Source organism: Peromyscus maniculatus, chromosome 4 (genome assembly GCF_049852395.1).
Source record: "Peromyscus maniculatus bairdii isolate BWxNUB_F1_BW_parent chromosome 4, HU_Pman_BW_mat_3.1, whole genome shotgun sequence".
Lineage (NCBI taxonomy): Eukaryota > Metazoa > Chordata > Mammalia > Rodentia > Cricetidae > Peromyscus > Peromyscus maniculatus.
The window spans coordinates 143,225,464-143,244,889 of record NC_134855.1 but is presented as its reverse complement, the minus strand read 5'-3'; the positions used below and the strand labels follow the sequence as shown (position 1 = coordinate 143,244,889).

Sequence of the window (19,426 nt, the reverse complement as noted above, 5' to 3'; positions counted from 1 at the left end):
GTATACTCATGTATATCACCTGTTCAATCTGTATAATATTATATATATGTATGTTTTCAAGGCTGACAATTTGGTATCGCATAACCAATCAGTGTGTTCTTTCCTGGAGAAGACTATTTCTCCTGCTCTCAGCATCCCTTAGTTGCCTGTGGCCCTTTGTGTTGGACTGAGGCCTCACAGCCCTTCTCCATCCACTTTGGTATGTCTATTGGTGTTATCCTTCTTCAGCTCATTTAGGCAGTCATGTTGGTGAGAGTTTATGGGTGTAGCAACAACCAGCATGACACAATAATCCTAGAGGTACAGTAGTGTTCCTACAGTACCTTGGCAGTAACCAACAGCTCTCTCATTGAACTTCAGGCGCACATAACAAGAGGGAGGCCATAACTGCAAACCTAGTCAACTCCTCAGTGCTAGCGAAGTCATGGATATTGGAGGAGAACCTACAACCACTGCTTTATTAATCCAGCACAATTTGAAACCACAATCTAAACATTGCCACAATCCTTTGAAATACATCTTTCCTGGCATTTCAAAGATATTGGTTTCTGAAAGCCCATTAGGAAAAGGGTCATAGGGCTGGTCTCAGGTGGGTTATGAGGTACATGACGAACTCTATCAACCAGTTTCTTCTCTATAACAACTTCATACGTGTATATACTGTGTTTTCACCCCATTAACGCTTCCAAACCCCTCCCCCAATAAAAACTTTCTTCTTCCCAACAATCTTCCGTCTGCTTTGATACTTTTTCTTTCCTTCCTTTTTAACCCATTGAGTTTAATGACATTTGTTTGAATGGATATAAGTCAAGGGGGTTATTTATTGGTAGATGGGCAATTGATAAGCCATTCTCAATCCTTAACTGTCCACAGGACTCAATGACGAGATCGGGCGCGTTCAGGGTGGTATGGCCGTAGACCACAGGCCTCAATGAAAAGTGGGGCCTCAATGAGGTCTTTTACCCACCTGGAGCTTATTTTTGAGCAGAATGATAAACATGGTCCTAATTTTATTCTTTTGCATGTGGACATTCTGTTTTTCCTTTTCTTGGGTATATTTTTTGCCTTTTTGGTTTTTGCTAGTTTTTCTTTTTTTTTTTTGCTGTAGTTATGAGAATATGTGTAGAAGGAAGAACTTTTATTCACTGTTGGTGGGAATACATATTGGTGCCGCCATCCAGGAAATCAGTGTGGAGAGTCCTTAGAAAGCTAAATCTACCAGAAGACACAGCTGCATCACTGCTGCCCAAAGGACTCCACATCCTACTCCATAGATACTTGCTCAGTCATGTTCGTAGCCACCCTATTCACAATGGCTATGAAATGAAAAAAAAAACCCACCTAATATCCTTCAAAAGAAGAATGGATAATGAAAATGTGCTGCATATACACAATGGAAAACTATTCAGCTGTAAAGAAAAGTGAAACTTTTCTTCCAAAACAAACTTCAAAAACATGAAATTTGAAGGTAAATGGATAGACCTAGAAAAGATTATATTGGGTAGGTAGTCCAGACCTAGAAAGGCACACATGGCATTTTCTCTCATCTGTTGTTCCTAGCTCCAAATCCTCAGGTGTAAGTACACAACATGGTAAGGTACCTGTTAAAGGTGCAGCAAGGGCCGTCACGTGTTGGTAGGAGCTGACATGTGTCTAATTGGACGTAGGCTCACTCAAAGGAGGAAAATCATGTCTACTTCAGAGAACTTATGCAACTTGCTGGGGCAAGTGAGATTATGAAACTTAGAAAAGACTCAATTACCCCCTCCCCTTCCTTTGCTAGACCAGTGTAATTCCTCTCAATCTTACCTTTATATCACTCCTCATCAAACAAGCCTCTCTTAACAAATGGAGACCACCACAGAAACCACCACAACCAGAAACACTGCAGAGATGCAGGGGATCTTGGTGACCCCAACCCCAACAGATATATCTACACCATAGTTCTTGCATTGAAGGCTCAGGGAACATTGGAGAAGAGAAGGCAAAAAGATCTTATGAAAAAGTCTGCAGTGAAACAGTGTCTACTAGAAATTGCTTCATTAACAAAACAAAATAATGGCAACATCAATGGACATATTACTATAAAAGGGGGAGATTTCACAGGGACCCATTCCTAAACAAAGAATGAATGAAACTAATGACTCCTTGGAAAAGAAGAATGAGCCTATCCCAGGAATGAGCCCCCTCATTGGTTGTACGGATTGGAGTGCTCAACTCTGAAGCCACATACATGCAAACAACAAACATAGACTCATTAAGCTGTATTTATATATTTATGAATACATATACATATATATGTACTCAAAAACAATAATCAAATATAAATATGATAGCAATTTGAGAGTTTGGGAGATGTTAGAAGGAGGGTGTCAGGGTGGGGCTAGAGAGAAAAGGGGGAGGGGAAAAAGATAAAATTCTGCTTTAATTGAAAATATATATTTAAAAAAAACAAATGATGCCAGAAAGGATCTCTTTATTAGAGAGCATTGGTGTGAGGATGCATCAAGTTTAGAAGCTTCAGGAATGAAAGTGTGGTGGGTCCTGTTATCTATCCATGCAAGAGCATCTAGGACTACAGAGGAGTCTGCGTCTGGAAGATATCACAATCCATACAGGTCAGGTGACTCCTATGGAGAGAGGAAACAGGTGGTGATGCACATTAGTGAAGATGAGCAGACAGGAAGCGAGTGTGACCAGGGCCCTTGTCTGTGTGGACCAAATGATGGCCATTTGGGGTACTAGCCACTACTGGTCACTGGGCCCACAGATTCTGTTGCTTTCCTTCTCTTCAGATGAAGTACCCCTTGACACAAACATGCAGGTAACGTCCTTTTCTTCCCCAAGCTGCAGATTTCTCTCCTGATAGAGCAAACACCCCCTGGAACTAGTTCCTCACCACCCTGGGCCTCCCTTCCACAGCTCCTGCATCACAAACAAGAATGGCTCTTGGGACTCATTTAGCTCCTGTATTCCCAAAGATGGAGCACCCCCCACCCCACATCTGTGATCTCTGAAGGATAAGGGAACCTGCAAAGGATAAAGGATAATGGGACTGAAGAACATTAACTGGTATGGGAAACAAAACCACTAATGCTTGGTAACACTGTAGCAAGACACTGAGCCATGTCAATCCAAAGCATAAGAAGCTACAAAAATACATCTTAAATGTAAATGATTTGTAAGTGACACATCGTCAAAGCATTAATGGCTACACATGTGCAAAATAAATGTCTAGAAAAGACCCATTAGGGAGAGGAATGTGAGACACACTGACAGCCCAGGAAGCTCACTCAGCCTCTACCAGGGCTTTCTTCACCAGAGAATGGAGCTCAGCTCCATACATTTTGCCATCCAGCACATCTACTGCAGGAGGTTTCACTACCAATCCCATAATGGGCCCAGGGAGGCCATCGTGGACCACCTATAAGCACAGGGGTAGCTAGCTCTCCTGTTTGGTAAGACACTTACCTCTCAATGTGTCCTGATCCTTGACTGAATAATGAATGCATTATTCTGTGAAGGCATCTTGATATAGGGTTAGCCCTCCTTTTGGACAGTAGCAGGCCCCATGACCTTGGTGGAAAGATTTTATGTGACGAATTCCACCTTGTAGTTGTTCTTGAAACTGCACAAAATACCCATCATCATAGTCTTGGGAGTGGTGTCTAAAATATGGAAAGAACGCTGCTGTTTTCCTGGCCTGGCCAAGCTTTCTTTGGAGACTGTGAACCTTTTTATGCTGTTGACGCACTTGGGCCAGATCTTCCTTCAGGGCATAGTCTTTGCCCTTGATTTGCTGAGGAAGGCCTTTTTGGAGAGTTATTGCTGCCTGGTAGGATTTCAGAGGGGCTCTGTAGGATTTCAGCTTGATTTGTGATTTCACCTGGCCTAGGGTCTTTAGCTGGCCTGTCTGGGATTTCAGTTGGGCTCCACTGGTTTTCAGTTGGGCTTGGGATTTTATTTGTGACTGGGATTTGAGCTGGGATTTTTGCTGGCTAATCTCGTCTTCTTCATCACAAACTAAGTCTTCGTTTAAACCTGTCTGTTCCTGTGAACTCTGAGTCTCTCCCAGGTCAGCCTCAGCAGCATCTTGACGATATACATGGTGTTTAGTTTGCACAACAACGCTTCCTTCAGGTTCATCTTCCTGGGCTCCTCTGGGCCTGTAGTGGAAATGGCCTTTTTGGATAAATACAACTGGGGGCGATTTTAATAGAAAGTGTCCTTTTCTCCCACCTGGTAATTGATAACAAGAATGTTTGAGTTACATTGTCTGCCCAGCTCCCTTCCTAGTCTTATCCTAGGATTTCCCCCCATCAACCCTCTGAGGTACCCACAAGGCATGGTGATTTGGACGGAGAAGAGTCTAAATGCATCAAGATCTCCCTGTGGAGGGCTCTTCTCACTGCCAGAACACCCTTATGGACATTCTCCCTGAATGCCTTCCTATCAAGTGACTCCCTGCACTCACCATAGATTTCTATCCCAGCTGCTTCCTTCTCCAGAAGGAGGAGCAGAGAAAGGCTGAAGAAGATGGACTTCATCTCGCCAGGAGGGCCCTTCACTGAGAGCTCAGCCAACCCTCTCTTTATATGTTCTTTGCTTGGTGCACAGATGTGGCTGGAGTCACAAAAGGCCTCCCCCATTCCTACTTATCTGGCGTGCTGCCTTCTGCCTTCTTCTCGGTAGGAGATATTGTCAGTCTTTCTAGAGACTATAGACACATGATGCCAGTCTTTGTCTTACCCCCACATGTCCCAGAAAATCTTTATCGTCACTGCAAGATCATCACATGGTGTTTCCAGAAGAAGTTCAAGGCAGAGATCACAAGAGCAACCAGGGCCTGTCTAAGACTTTGTAGTTCAAGTGTGGGGCCTTGTCCACCATGGCCTTAGTTTCACGCCATGTCGCAAACATGATGTGCACTTCTTCTTTCCGAATGAGATGGACATGGATCTGTCTCATCTCAAAGGTCTATTCACAGAGGTAAAGAATGACACCGGGAAGGAGGCGAATGTAAGGATTCCAAAGAAAACCAGTAATAACTGAGATACTGCTGCACTAAAGTAACTCTAAAATGCCTAACCTTACTACTGACCTGTATGAAAATCCTCCAGTGTTTCCTCTCATTAGCAGCCTCATGAGAGCCTGTGAGTGCAGTATGGCAGGCCATCATCTGCAGGACGGAGAGCAGTAGAGACAAGGTCAAGAGTGCTCTGTGGTCTGTATTCAGTGAATAAGCATTGGGGCTGCATCTCAAGAGTGAGGGAGCTACAGAAGGCTTTTCAAGTGTGGAGACAGGAATGACTGTTGGAAGAAGGAGAAAGGACACCGGTTTCCTTATTTCATTATGTTCATGAAATCATCTAAAACCACAGTACCCACTTAATGAGGGAAGTCTTTTGCAAATGAACAACAGCTTCAGCCAGCCACTGGTTATGTCTCTCATCACTAGTGAACGTGTTAATATGAGAAATGCTATGAACATGCTGAGTGGATGCAAAGGGAGCCTGTCCACCTCCTGTAAAAGTGAAGTTCCCTGCAACTGTGAGAAGATCCCGAATGGTTCGTGAGGCCGGCCTTTAGTTTCCCCAGGCACACGAGGTGTGGGAAGAGCACACAGCAGAATTAGCCATCTCTGCAGAGAGCCTGCAGCCCTCACAGCAGCCCGGCAGGGCATCTAAGAGAAGGCCTGTGAAACAGTATCTCAGTCCTTACACCCCCAATGCTGGTTACCCAGGAGAGTGTTGTGTGGAAGGGGTTAAGGTGGAGTCCACTCACGTTTTCATGGGAAGACCGCAGATAAAGGTACTCAGTCATCAAACAGAACATGGAGATACTGGCTTTTATCTAGGAGCTCTGAGCTCCTCCTAATCTTATCTCTTTGTCCCAAGCCAGAAGATAACTGCTCTCAGTAGAGATGCCAGTCAAAAGATTTGACATTACCAAGAAGGCAAACTACTTCCTTTTCTTGCTTACTTGTCCACTACTCCATGTACTTCCCTTGAGAAAATACCAGGAAGAACTCTTCTATGGTCAGCTGACTTGAAGAAAAATGAGTCTAGAAAATGGATTTTGGTTGTGGGGAAAAAAAACAGAGTCTGTGTCATGCTGTGTTCACAAGATGAAGATAATACCAAATAGCTCATGATCTTCACAAAATCACAAAAAGTCCAATTGAACCTATCAAGAGATGGTGGCTCCACATCAGAACAGGACTCAATGTTATTTATAATAGACTGCTGTATCTCATAATTCTTTGCAGTGCTAAAGGGGAACAAGATCCATGATGTCCAGAGAAGAAAAGTGGTGTGATAATGAAAAGCATCTTGATACAGTGCATCAGGGGAAAGGAAAAAAACTTGAGGACAAATGTAAAGGACAGAAATGGTTTCTTCATAATCGTCTTAAGGATAGACAAATTATACTCCCAAAGCAGAAGACAAACTTATCTTCTTGTTAGGAGCCATGTTCTAGATGTTCGGGTTGGAACTGGGTTCCACAACTCTTCTGTGATTGGTTATCTTATTCTGTAATGATCTCTGTTGCAAAGGGAAATTTCTTTCATAAGTGGAGAGAATTACATTTATCTGTGGATACAAGGAATAATATTATATTATAATCTCAAAAAATCAAAAGTTAAATAAAAACTTTTCTGTTTAAAAAATATGTGTTAAAACTTTACCATTTAGAAAACTTGCAAGTAAAAAAACAATATGACCAATGGAGAGCACAATGGTCAGTGCTCCCAAACTGTGGCAAGGAGCAAGTCCCATCATCTGTGAGCGACTGTGGAGACTGAGAGCTGGGAGTTTATGGTTGGTAGATTACTTGGGCAATGAAGCTCCCTCTGTCCCACCTAGGGCTTGCTGCAGATCAGTCTGAGCTGAGAGCCTAGTTAGTTCCACTAGTTCAGCTGGTTTTCCCAGCCTCCTCCCTCAGGCAGGATGTTTACTGCTGAGAAAGATCTGGACCCTCAGAGTGCTGACTCCTCCACCTTCAACCTCAGTAGAGACTTCATCGCTCTCTTTACTTTCCCACTCTCTGACATGCTCGGGTGTCACCCCAGGGCTTGGACGTTTGCTGTCTCTGAGTGGAAGTCAGTGGAGTGAGTAGGAAGCTGCCAAATCCACAGGCTGAAAGTTCACGGAGACATGCAATGGCTTTAGTATCCACAGAGGGCAAGATTATAATCTAAAGGCAGCTCTGATGCTGAGAACTGACCTTTGAGGCCACCAAGCCCTCAGCTTGCATAGAACACCAGCTGGAACAGCAGAAATGACCGTGGAGTCCAGCAGTGACTCAGTGCTCTCCCCACACGTACTTGGGAAATCTAATAGTATAGGATCCAGAAATAGGCTTCTCAAATTCTCAGTCATTTTGAAATGATTTATAAGGTATTTTTCCCTTTAACTATATTTTTAGTACTGGCCATAAAAGAACAGAAAGTTTCATATAAATTTAATAGCCCCACTTTCTTCTGTATTATCTGTATTGAGTCATCTAAAAAGAAAACTAACACAATTCTGGTTTAAGCAACTGCAGATCATATATGCATCATAATAGACATCCTTACAACTGAAGTTAGTACTCATTATTGGAAGCTGTGGAACTTTCTCTAAGATGGATCATGATTTAGGCTCCAAAATCACATTTTTAATGAACTCAAAAGAATAAAACAAACTCAAAATAAAACACTTTCTTATACCTCATCAGACTATGACAGAGTAAAGTTAGAAACACTATAGGATCTACAGCCACATGGAGATTGGCAATATTCACTTTTCAATGGTCAATGAGTCTTTGAAGAAATCTGGGAGGGATGAAAATTTTTCCACAACTACTAAAAAAGCAAGACATTTTGGGATAAGGCAAAGGCAGTTATAATAAGTTTATAGATATGAGCGCTTGGCTTAAAAAGATAGATACTATCTTATAATGAAATAGAAACAGCAACAAAAAATACAAGGGATCTGTAATGAGAACTGATTCTTAGAAAAGATAAACAAATTGGCAGACCTTTATCCATGTTAACCCAAAGTCACAGAGAGAAATTCTAAATCAATAAAAGTAGAAACAAAAAGGGACATTACAAGAGATACCAGTGAGACTCAGAAAACCATATTTTAAAAACCTCTATTCCTCTAAATTGGAAAACCTGAAAGAAATAGAAAGTTTTTTTAATTCATTCAACATACCAAAATTAATCCAAGATGAAATTATAGTATACACTGGCCCCCAAACAGCATTGAGATTGAAGTGCTGATAAAATCTCCCAACTAAAACAAAACAAAACAAAAAAGCTGAGGACCACATGAATTCACTGCAGTTTTACCTGAAACTTCACAGAAGACCTTCCATCGGTATCACTTAGATTATTATATACGATAGAAAGGGAAGGCTTCCAAATCCTTTTTATGAAGTCAGTATTACCCTGATGAACACACACACACACACACACACACACACACACAAAGAAAAAGAAAACTACAGACTTACCTCTCTGATGAACATAGATGTAAAAATTATTAACAAAATGTTGGCAAACCAAATCCAAGATCATATACAAAAAGATCATTCGTCATAACCAAACTGGCTTCATTCCAGAGATGCAGGCATGGTTCAACATACTTAAATCAACGAATATTATCTGCCATTAAGTGGACTCAAAGATGGAAATCACATTGTCGGCTCATTAGATGCAGGAAAGGCTTTTGACAAAATCCAACATCCTTCATAGCAAAAGTCACAGAGATCTAGGAACATAGGGATGAACCTCAACAAAATAAGTGCTATTAACAGCAAACCTATGGCCAGCAGCATACTAAATGGAGAAAAACCCAAAGCGTTTACAATGAGATCAGGAACAAGACTCTGTCCACTCTTGGATAATACAATGCTTGAAGTCTAAGCTACAATAAGACAAGAGAAGGAAAAAGGGGATACAGATTGAGAAAGCTGATGTATCCCAATTTACAAATGACATGATGCTACACACAAGAGAGCCCAAGACACCACCAAAAAAAGTTTGGAGCTGATAAATAATTTTAGCAAAATAAAAGAATACAAAACATGGTACAAAAGTCAAAGCCTTCTTATATGATGGTTACAAACGTACTGAAAAAGAAACCAGGAAAACAATCCCATTCGCAATAGCCACGTAGAAACAATCCAGATAATAAGCCTAACTACGAAAGTAAGAGACCTCCACAATAAAACCTTTCAGATGCTGAGTAAAGAAGAAAAACGCCAAAAAGAAGGCCCTCCCATGCTCATGATTGACAGGATTAATATGGTGAAAATGGCGGTCCTAGAAAAGCAGTCCAGAGAGTCAACGTAGCCCCAATCACGATGCCAGGGTCTTTCTTTGCAGACATAGGAAAAGGAACCTAAAAATTTATATGGAAACACAAAACACCAAGGGTAGCCAAAGCAACCCTGAACAAAAACAATACTGCAGAAGGTATCACCATACCTAGTTTCATATTATACTACAGCGCCCATAGTAATAAAGACAACGTGGTACCGGTACAAAGAGATGCATAGACCAATGGATAGAACCGAGGACTAAAACACAACTGTGGAACTACAGCTCCAGGACTTTTCACAAAGATGCCAAAAATTACATTGAAGAAAAGGCAATATCTTCTATAAATGGTCCTGGAAAACATGGATTTCAATGTGTGTGTGTGTGTGTGTGTGTGTGTGTGTGTGTGTGTGTGTGTGTGTGTGTGAGAGAGAGAGAGAGAGAGAGAGAGAGAGAGAGAGAGAGAGAGAGAGAGAGAGAGAGAGAGAGAGAGAATGAGAATTCTTACCTCTTACCTTGCACAAAACCCCACTCCAAATGGACCAAGGGTCTCAATATAAGACCTGATACCCTGAAACTGCTAGAGAAAAAATTAGTGAATATGTCTATGGGCACAGGTAAGGACTTTCTAGTAGGACTTCAGTAGCTCCAAAGAATGAGACTGATACTTGACATGTGGGGCTTGAAATTAAAAAGCTTCTATACATTAAAGGAAATGGCCAGTACAGTGAAAAGGCAGTTTACAGAATGGAATAAAAATCTTTGCCAACCAAAACAATACATCTGACAAAGGATGAGCATCTAGCATGTTTAAAGGGCTTAAAAAATCTAAACATAAATAAAATAAACAACCCAATTTAAAAATTAAACAGAAAGTGAACAAAAGGTGAAATAACTATGATAGAAACTATAAAGCACCAAATTAATAAATTGAAGAGGGCACTAGATGTATGTGCAGACATCCTATGAACATGTCACCGGACTACATTTTAAAAAGGTGACCATCTTACTAAGAGAAACCCACAGATTTAATGTAATCTTCATCAGAATCCCAATGTCATTCTTCACAGGAAGAGAGTAACAGTCCTAAATATATAAGTCCATAGATGCATATAGTCAGCAAAACAACCCTGATCAGAAAGAGAAACACTGAAGGCATTATAATATCCTGAAGCATTGTCTTTCATGCCTAGTTTCTCTGTGGCTTTCATTATGACAGGAGGTGCCTAGAAACAATCTTTTTAAGAAACCTGGCTATGAAGTAGTATGACAATTGAGGTTCTTCATGGAGCATCAGGTGAGTCACAAAGATAGTCTACAGGATGTGAAATATTTAACACACTTTACTTGGGGGAGGGATGACTTAGTAAGAGATGGGGACATATTGGTTCCCTACTTCATTTTATGAAACCCGCTTATAGAACACACTATTAGTGGGAATTTTTCTGTGAAGAGCTGAATTGCTGTATTCCCAATGGCATTTTGGGAATATTTAGCAATGCATGTGAATTGATCAATCTATTGATGTGGAAGAGCAAAGTGAGTATGTCTGCCTTGTGTAGAAGTAAGATTTTCTGCTATGGGGAGATCATAGTAAAGGTTCCAACACAACATTCACTTCTTGGCTTCCTCATGACTGTTGGGTGAGCAGACCACAGGAGTGGAGGCCCCGGCAAAGCGGTATGGCAGTGGATCTTAAGGAAGGATGACTTCAGCTACATCTTCATCCTTTCTGTCCTAAAATCCTAATATGCTATAAAAATACTATATGAAGTGAAGGAGAAAAAGAATAAATCTTAATAAAATATTGGCAAACCAAATCCAAGATCATATAAAAAAATCATTCATCATAACCACAGTGGCTTATCACACCATATAGCCTAACATTAAAATATGGGTTTATTCTGATATCCTCCTAAGGTACTGTTATTGTACTTAGAGTGGTTAGTTCCCTCTGCAGGGACCTCAGCAAATCACATTTAAATTATCTTGATATAAAATTGCTTACTATTGGGGGCTGAAAAAATGGCTCAGCCATTAAGAGCACTTACCACTCTTCCAGAGGACCTGGGCTCACCTTGCACCCACACTGGCTGGCTCACAACAGCTGAAAACTCAGTTTTGGTGGATCTGATGCCCTCTTTCTGGCCTTCTTGGGGGCATACACATACACATAATCATTAACATTTCTGAATGTGCCTGCTTATTTCTGAATCTTCTGCTCTTTGGAGTAAACATCAGTATCTGCTCCATCCTCAGCTGGCTAGTTGATCTGGTAACTTTGCTCATATTTTTGGATTACAGATCTTTAATTTAGTCTACTGTGAAAAAGATTTATAGACAATACCATTTAAATAAAACCTTCAGGAACTTGTAGACCACAAGTAACATTGGTATTATCAGTGCAAAATCCATAGAAGTTAAAGAAACATTTTCACACTTGAATGTCATGCATGGAATCAGCATTCTGAGTAACAGAAGAAAATATGGTCACCAAATTATAGGTAATAAGTTTTACTAGGTAAAGGAAAAGTTATTCTTGAATAATTTAAACATATAACATGATTAAAATGGGTGACATTTGCCTAGATAGGTAAACAGAGAGCCATTGTGTTTCTTCTGGAGTATTGTTTACAGGATATGGCTGCCATGGAAACCTGATATCATATGTTCAGCTCTCTGTGCACTCTGAGATTACAGAATAGGACAATGTTTGGACAACCTTTTTTGGCAGTTTCTTAGGCTTTCCTTGTTCTGACCTCTGAGCACAGGACACTGTGTTCTGGTCACCCATGCAGTTCTGTCCCCAGGAATCCTGAGTGATAAGGATCGCGCACAGGCTACCAGCTGTTCCTTGGCTGAGTCACAGCTCCTCGCTGAGTCTGTGGTAGGGTCTCTGCTCTCCTAGAATCCAATCTTCCTCATCTTGCAGAAGAAAAAACTGGAGTTCAGGGAGAAGACCCTTCCAGTTCACTCTGGGAGTCCAAGGCAGAACTGGGCCTGGCCATTGCCCATCCTGACATTATGCCATTTCTTTTTCAATATGATGCTGGCCAAAGTGGAAGGATTTAGCACCCTTTCTCCAAATCCAGAATATACAAAGAACTAAAAAATAAAATAAGAATAAAACCCAGAAGACAACACAACTGAAAACTAGCTATGGATCTGAATAGAGAGTTCTTTAAAGAGAAATTTAAAATGGCTAAGAAATATCTTAAAAAATGTTCAACATCATTAGCAATTGTAGAAATACAAACTGAAACTACTTTGAGGTTCATTTTACCCCAGTTAGACGGCTAGGAGTAAGAAAACAACTGACAACAAATGCTGACCAGGATTCAGGGAAAGGAAGAACTCTTGTTCATTTGCTGGGAGATTGTAAACTAGTGCAGGCACCAAGGAAATCAGGGTGGAAATTTATCTAAAACTTAAAAGTGGGTGTCTTACTATTCTATTGCTGTGAAGAGACACCATGGCCAAGACAACTCTTATAAAGGAAAACATTTAATTGGGAGCTTGCTTACAGTCTCCGAAGGTTAGTCCATTATCATCATGGTGGGGAGCATGGTGGCATGCAGGCAGACATGGTGCTGGAGCAGTAGCTGAGAGCTTCACCCCCTGATCTGCAGGGGGAGAGAGAGAGAAAGAGAGGGAGGGGATGAGTGGGGAGGAGGGGAGAGGGGGAAAGGGGGAGATCTACTGAGCCTGAGCCTGATGTGGGCTTTTGAAAGTCAAAGCCCACTGAGCCCATGCACTTCCTTCCACAAGGCCACACCTCCCAACCCTTTGCTGACAGTTCATCAAATGGGGACTAAGCATGCAAATATATGAGACTATTGAGGTATTCTCACCCAAACAACCACAGTAGGTCTACCATATGACACAGCTACACCACTCCTTGACATGCATCCAACAGACTGGCAATCCTACTTTGTAGATACTTGCTTAGCCATGTACCTTACTGCTCTATCACATAGCTAGGAAATGGAAAGAACCTAGATGTCCTCAACTGATGAGTGGAAAATGCAAACATGGTACATATACACAATGAGATTCTATTCAGATGTAAAGAAAAGTGAGATCATGAAATTGGGCGGTAAATGGATGGTAAACTGGAAAATATTGTATGGAGTGAGATAACCCAGATCCAGAAAGACAAAAGACAAATGTCACATGTTCTCTTTTTATTAGTGGGACCTAGCTCCAAATCTTCAGATGTCAGAATATAAGGTGGAGTCACTGCAGAAACCAGGAAACCAAAAAGGTGCAATGTGTTGGGTGAGAGGGGGAGCTTTTTAGGGAGGATAGTAGGGCATGAGTGTTATGAAAGAGGGAAACAGGAAAATGGGAGGGGCTTGAATTCGTGAAGGAAGGGTAAAACAGAGGGGGTGGGGAAGTAGGGGAATAAACCACATAAAGGATGCTTGCAAATGCTATGAGAAAATGATATTATTTTACATTTACTTGGAAATATACATATAGCATATAGTTTAAATGAAATGACACCACTTGGGGTGATAATGTTTCACCAAAACCATAGACCAGCATGGGAAACCTCCCTTCAAGTTGTGGTCAGAGGAGACTAGGAAACTCCCCAAACAACAAAGCTATTGCTTTCCTCCCAGAACGTGAAGGTAAGAACCAATTGCTGAAGATATCAAGTCCTTCAGACACAGGACTTGGAGGAATCAAGCTGTAACTAACCTGGAAGCCTCCTTCCTGAGGAGTAGCCCTCTTAATATTGAAAGGTGTTATTCAAGCTAGAGAGAGAGAGAGAGAGAGAGAGAGAGAGAGAGAGAGAGAGAGAGAGAGAGAGAGAGAGAGAGAGAGACAGAGAACAATCAATATCCTAGCCAGCTGTAAAGCCCATGACCAGCCTGCCAAGATACCCTCAATGTGCAATAGTGCCACTCTTGGAATAACCAACAGCTCTTTGCTTGGGCGTAAGTCCTGGTCAATGAGTGGAAACTCATACTTGGCATTGTGAATCTGTCCTACTACCCGTGGCTGGTGAGGTCATGGACACCAGAGGGGAACCTTCTATTGCTGCTTTCCTAGACCACTATTATTTCTATTTGGAGGTTTTAAACACCTTATATTCAAAGTGCTTACTATAGCTTACTTTCTATGTCATGACATTTCATGGGTTATTCTCAGATTTTAATTTTTCAAATATGCTTACATTTACAGAAAAATATAGTAGAAAGCATAGTGCCCCAGTGCCATCATTGTCCACACAAGTTTTCCAAGTTGGTATGATTGTACATCATGATAACATGGAGTCACTTGGTATAACTGATGAATGAATAGTGGTACATTTAAAAAACAGAGTCAGGGTCCACTCTTTCTGCTGTTTGGTTCTATGTATACTGACAAACATACATAGTAAAAAGAAAAAATTATGTTCTTGAACTCTAGATATCCATCCCTTCCTTGTTTCCCTGGATGAGTGGCAAAACTCGATCTTTCATGGACTTTTACAAACAGATCACACACCAGGTAGCCTGAGCAGACTCTCTTCTCCCACACAGCAAGATTCCTTTATTATTTCCCACCAAGTTTTGGCTTAATATGTGTTCTAAATTTTTCTCTTAGAATATCCCATTGTGGTGATGTACCATTGATGTTAATTTTGTCCAATAATATAGAGAAAATTATCAAGTTAGTTGTCTCTTCTGTGTGTATAAAGCTGCTTAAAATGTTTGTGCTTAAGTATTTCTGTGGCTGCAATCTTTCCTTCCACTTGTATAAGTGTGAAGAAGAATTCTGTATTCTATCATGGATTGCTTGCTTTGGGCTTCCTACAGAAGTTCTAGAAACCCTAAAAATGGGCATCTTTTACTTCAGGGTTCTGATGACCAGGAATATGAAATCAAAATGTCCAACAACCAGTTTTTTTCTTTTTTTTAATTTTTTAAATTTTTTTCCTTTATTTTATTTTACAATACCATTCAGTTCTACATATCAGCCACAGATTCCCTTGTTCTTCCCCCTCCTTCCCCCCTTCCCTTCCCCACAGGCCATCCCCCATTCCCACCTCCTCCAGGGCAAAGCCTCCCCCGAGGACTGAGATCGACCAGGTAGACTCAGTCCAGGCAGGTCCAGTCCCCTCCTCCCAGACTGAGCCTAGCATCCCTGCATAAGCCCCAGGTTTCAAACAGCCAACTCATGCAATGAGCACAGGACCTGGTCCCACTGCCTGGGTGCCTCCCAAACAGATCAAGCCAATCAACTGTCTAACCTATTCAGAGGGCCTGATCCAGCTGGGGGCCCCTCAGCCTTTGGTTCATAGTTCATGTGTTTCTATTTGTTTTGCTATTTGTCCCTGTGCTTTATCAAACCTTGATCTCAACAATTCTCGCTCATATAAACCCTCCTCTTTCTCACTAATTAGACTCCTGGAGCTCCACCCGGGGCCTATCCGTGGATCTCTGCATCCAGATTCCTCAGTCCTTGCATGGGGTTTCTGGCACGACTATTAGGGTGTTTGGCCATCCCATCACCAGAGTAGGTCAGTTCCGGCTGTCTCTCGACCATTGCCAGCAGTCTATTGTGGTGGTATCTTTGTGGATTTCTGTGGGCCTCTCTAGCACTTTGTTTCTTCCTTTTCTCGTGTGGTCTTCATTTACCATGGTCTCCTATTCCTTGTTCTCCCTCTCTGTTCTTGATCCAGCTGGGATCTCCTGCTCCCACAGGCTCTCTTTCCCTCGACCCTCACCCTTCATTACTCCCACTCATGTCCAGGTTGTTCATGTAGATCTCAGCCATTTCTCTGTCACTGGGCAATCCGACCAACAGTCCAATTAAGAAATGGGCTATAGAACTAAACCGAGAATTCTCAACAGAGGAAACTCAAATGGCTGAAAGATATTTAAGGAATTGCTCAACAACCCTAATCATTAGGGAAATGCAAATCAAAACTACTCTGAGATACCACCTTACACCTGTCAAAAACACTGAAGACACTTTATGCTGGAGAGGATGTGGAACTAGGGGGACTCTCCTCCACTGCTTGTACAACCACTTTGGAAATCAATATGGCGCTTTCTTAGAAAATTGGGAATCAATCTCCCCCAAGATCCAGCTATACCACTCTTGAGCATATACCCAAGGAATGCTCAATCATACCACAAGGGCACTTGCTCAGCTATGTTCATATCAGCATTGTTTGTAATAGCCAAAACCTGGAAACAACCTAGATGCCCTTCAACTGAAGAATGGATAAATAAATTATGGCACATATACACAATGGAATACTACTCAGCAGAGAAAAACAATGACATCATGAGGTTTGCAGGCAAATGGATGGATCTAGAAAAAATCATCCTGAGTGAGGTAACCCAGACTCAGAAAGACAAATATGGTATTACTCACTCATAGGAGGATACTAGATGTGGAACAAGGATGATTGGACTGCTACTCACATCACCAGGGAGGCTACCTAGAAAACAGGACCCCAGTTTTTTTTTCTTAAGGCTGGGAGGGAGAATCTGTTCTTGCCTCACTTCATGCTTCTGACAGCCCCAGAAATTCATTGATTTCCATATGTCTCACTCTCCTCTCTCCTTCGCTTCTATTCCCATGTATACGGCTGTGCTCTTTCAAAATGTCCTTTATGGAATGAAGCCAGTCACAGGGAGCTGGTGGTGCACACCTGTAATCTTGGCCATCTAAGAAGCAAACAGGTAGATTGTAGGCGTCTGACCTTCTTCAACAACACGGAGTGGGGCTCATAATGATTAAACCCAAACTATTCCTATTTGAACATCATATGTGATCATACATAAAAGGATCTTCTTCCCATACAGTCTCACATTTGTGGCCACTGGGAGACAGGTTACAAAGGTGTGACGTAAGCTAATAGTCTTTCCCACCCGTAAAGGTGACAAGCCCTACAATGACTGACTGAGCAAAGCTTCCCCCAAATGGTGCCATGGTGACACTTTTATCTTGGGAGTCACCAACAACCGTCTAATCGGACTTAATGCCCACTCAATGAGAGGAAACTCATGCCTCATTCTGTAAACATAGCCAACGACCGATGGCTGGCGGGGCCAAGAAAACTGAAGAAACGTTTGTTGCTATGTTCCTTGCTACATTCCTAAACCAATATATTTTCCAATTAATTTCTAGTACCATCAGATACCCGTAGCTCTCACCCTTTATCAAAGAAGATTTTTTTTTGCAACAGATAGAAATTATTTCAGAGATCCACAACTAGTCAGTGCAAGTGACTGGTTAGAGAACAAGTGGCTGTGGGGTGCCTGACTCCAGCGGACACTTCTGCAACGCAATCCCTGTGCCTAGGCTCAGGGAAAACTGCACACGGGAGATGGAAAGATCATAAGAGCCAGAGTTCCAGGATACATACTGCTAGAGAGTGCTCTCCACAAATGGCAGGGAAACTGCAACCATGAAGTCTAGTCGGTATGGCTAGTAAACAAGACCTGAGTGATGACAGCACCATTTGACATGTCGACATGGACTAGAGAAATCCCACAAGAGTCTACCCTACCCAATGGCTGCTGAGAGGGAGGATTCATTTTACTCAGGGAGAGCTCTTGCGTAGGTTGTTCAATCCCAACCCCCAAATACATGTATAGACAAGCAATATTAAATAGAGTCAGTAAGTTGTATATTCATTTATACATATATGTATAACTATGCACATACACATGTAACAAAAATAATAAAGAAGAGGTCAGGAATTTGGGTTGAAGTGAGGAACATGTAGAAAGTTGGAAAGGAAAAGAAGAGGTAAGAGTGAGGTAGATGCAGTGCCAATGTATGAGGTACTGAAACAAATTAAATTAAAAGCACCTATGTTGGAGAGCACCTAATTCAACTTATAATTACCCAGTTCTTTTTTTTTCTGTTTTTCTTTTATTGAAGACAGATTTTTTTTCATACACTATATTCTGATTATTGGCTCCCCTCTTAAAATATCACCAAGATCCTTCCTACCTACCCTCCCATCTAACCAACACCCTTTCTGTCTCCCCTTAGAAAACAAATGGGGGTGCTGGAGAGATGGCTCAGAGGTTAAGAGCACTGGCTGCTCTTCCAGAGGGCCTGAGTTCAATTCCCAACAACCACATGGTGGATCCCAACCACCTGTAATGAGATTGGTGCCCTTCTGGCCGGCAGGGACACATGCAGGCAGAACACTGTGTACATAATAAACAAATAAATCTTTTAAAAAAGGCATCTAAAGAATAATAATGAAATAAAAATAAGATAAAACAAAAAGAGATAAATTGGAATAGGACAAAAAAAAAAACAGAATAAAAAGAACCAAAGAAAAAACACAAGACATATAGATGCAGAGCCACACATGCTTGCCCACACAAGAATACTGTAAAAACACAAGATAGGAAGCCATAAAACACATACACACACACACACACACACACACACACACACACACACACATATACATATACATACACACATACATATATATACATACATATAAATATATATAAATATATATATATAGGTTATATATATTAATAGGTAATTAATAAAAATAAATAAATAAATGTGAATGCCCTGACTAAAACATTATGAGACAAAGAACCTCCAAATATGTCATTGAGTTTGTTTCGTGTTGGCCATCCACAGCTAGGTGTGGAGCCTACCCTTAAAGAGTGGCTTGTATCCCCAGTGAAACTCTGTTAGAGAAACCCAATTTTTAATTAGCAAGTGGTTATCAATTAGAGATAGCTTCTGGGTTAGAGATAGGGCCATATGTCTACTTCTCTGAGCACTAGGACACCACCTGGAACAGACTCACACAGGCCCTGTGCATGCTGCTGCAGTCTGTGAGTTCATGTGTGTGTCAATCCAGCTGTGTTTAGAAGGCTGTTTCCTTGGTGTCCTCCATCCCCTCTGGCTCTTACACTCTTTCCACCTCCTCTTTGCAAGATTCCCTGAGCCCTGAAGAGAGGGATTTGATGGAGACATCTCTTTTAGGACTGAGCGTTCCAAGGTCTCCCATTCTCTTCATGTTGTCTGGCTGTGGTTCTCTGTATTTGTTACCATCTATGCAAGAGGAAGCTTCTCTGATGATGTCCGAGCAAGACTCTGATCGATGAGTATGGCAGAATGTGTTTA

At 41.5% G+C, this 19,426-nt stretch overlaps 1 protein-coding gene across 1 annotated transcript; it reads right to left on the bottom strand.

The window, feature by feature from the left end:
* Nucleotides 1-2,459: 2,459 nt before the first annotated feature.
* Nucleotides 2,460-4,664, bottom strand: LOC143273075 (seminal vesicle secretory protein 3A-like). Its single transcript, XM_076571189.1, has 3 exons — nt 4,475-4,664; nt 3,472-4,239; nt 2,460-2,630 (listed from the first exon to the last, which is right to left on the bottom strand). Exons 1-2 carry the CDS (start codon nt 4,647-4,649, stop codon nt 3,512-3,514), a joined length of 903 nt encoding a protein of 300 aa, XP_076427304.1. The 5' UTR covers nt 4,650-4,664; the 3' UTR covers nt 2,460-2,630; nt 3,472-3,511.
* Between the last annotated feature and the right edge of the window lie 14,762 nt (nt 4,665-19,426).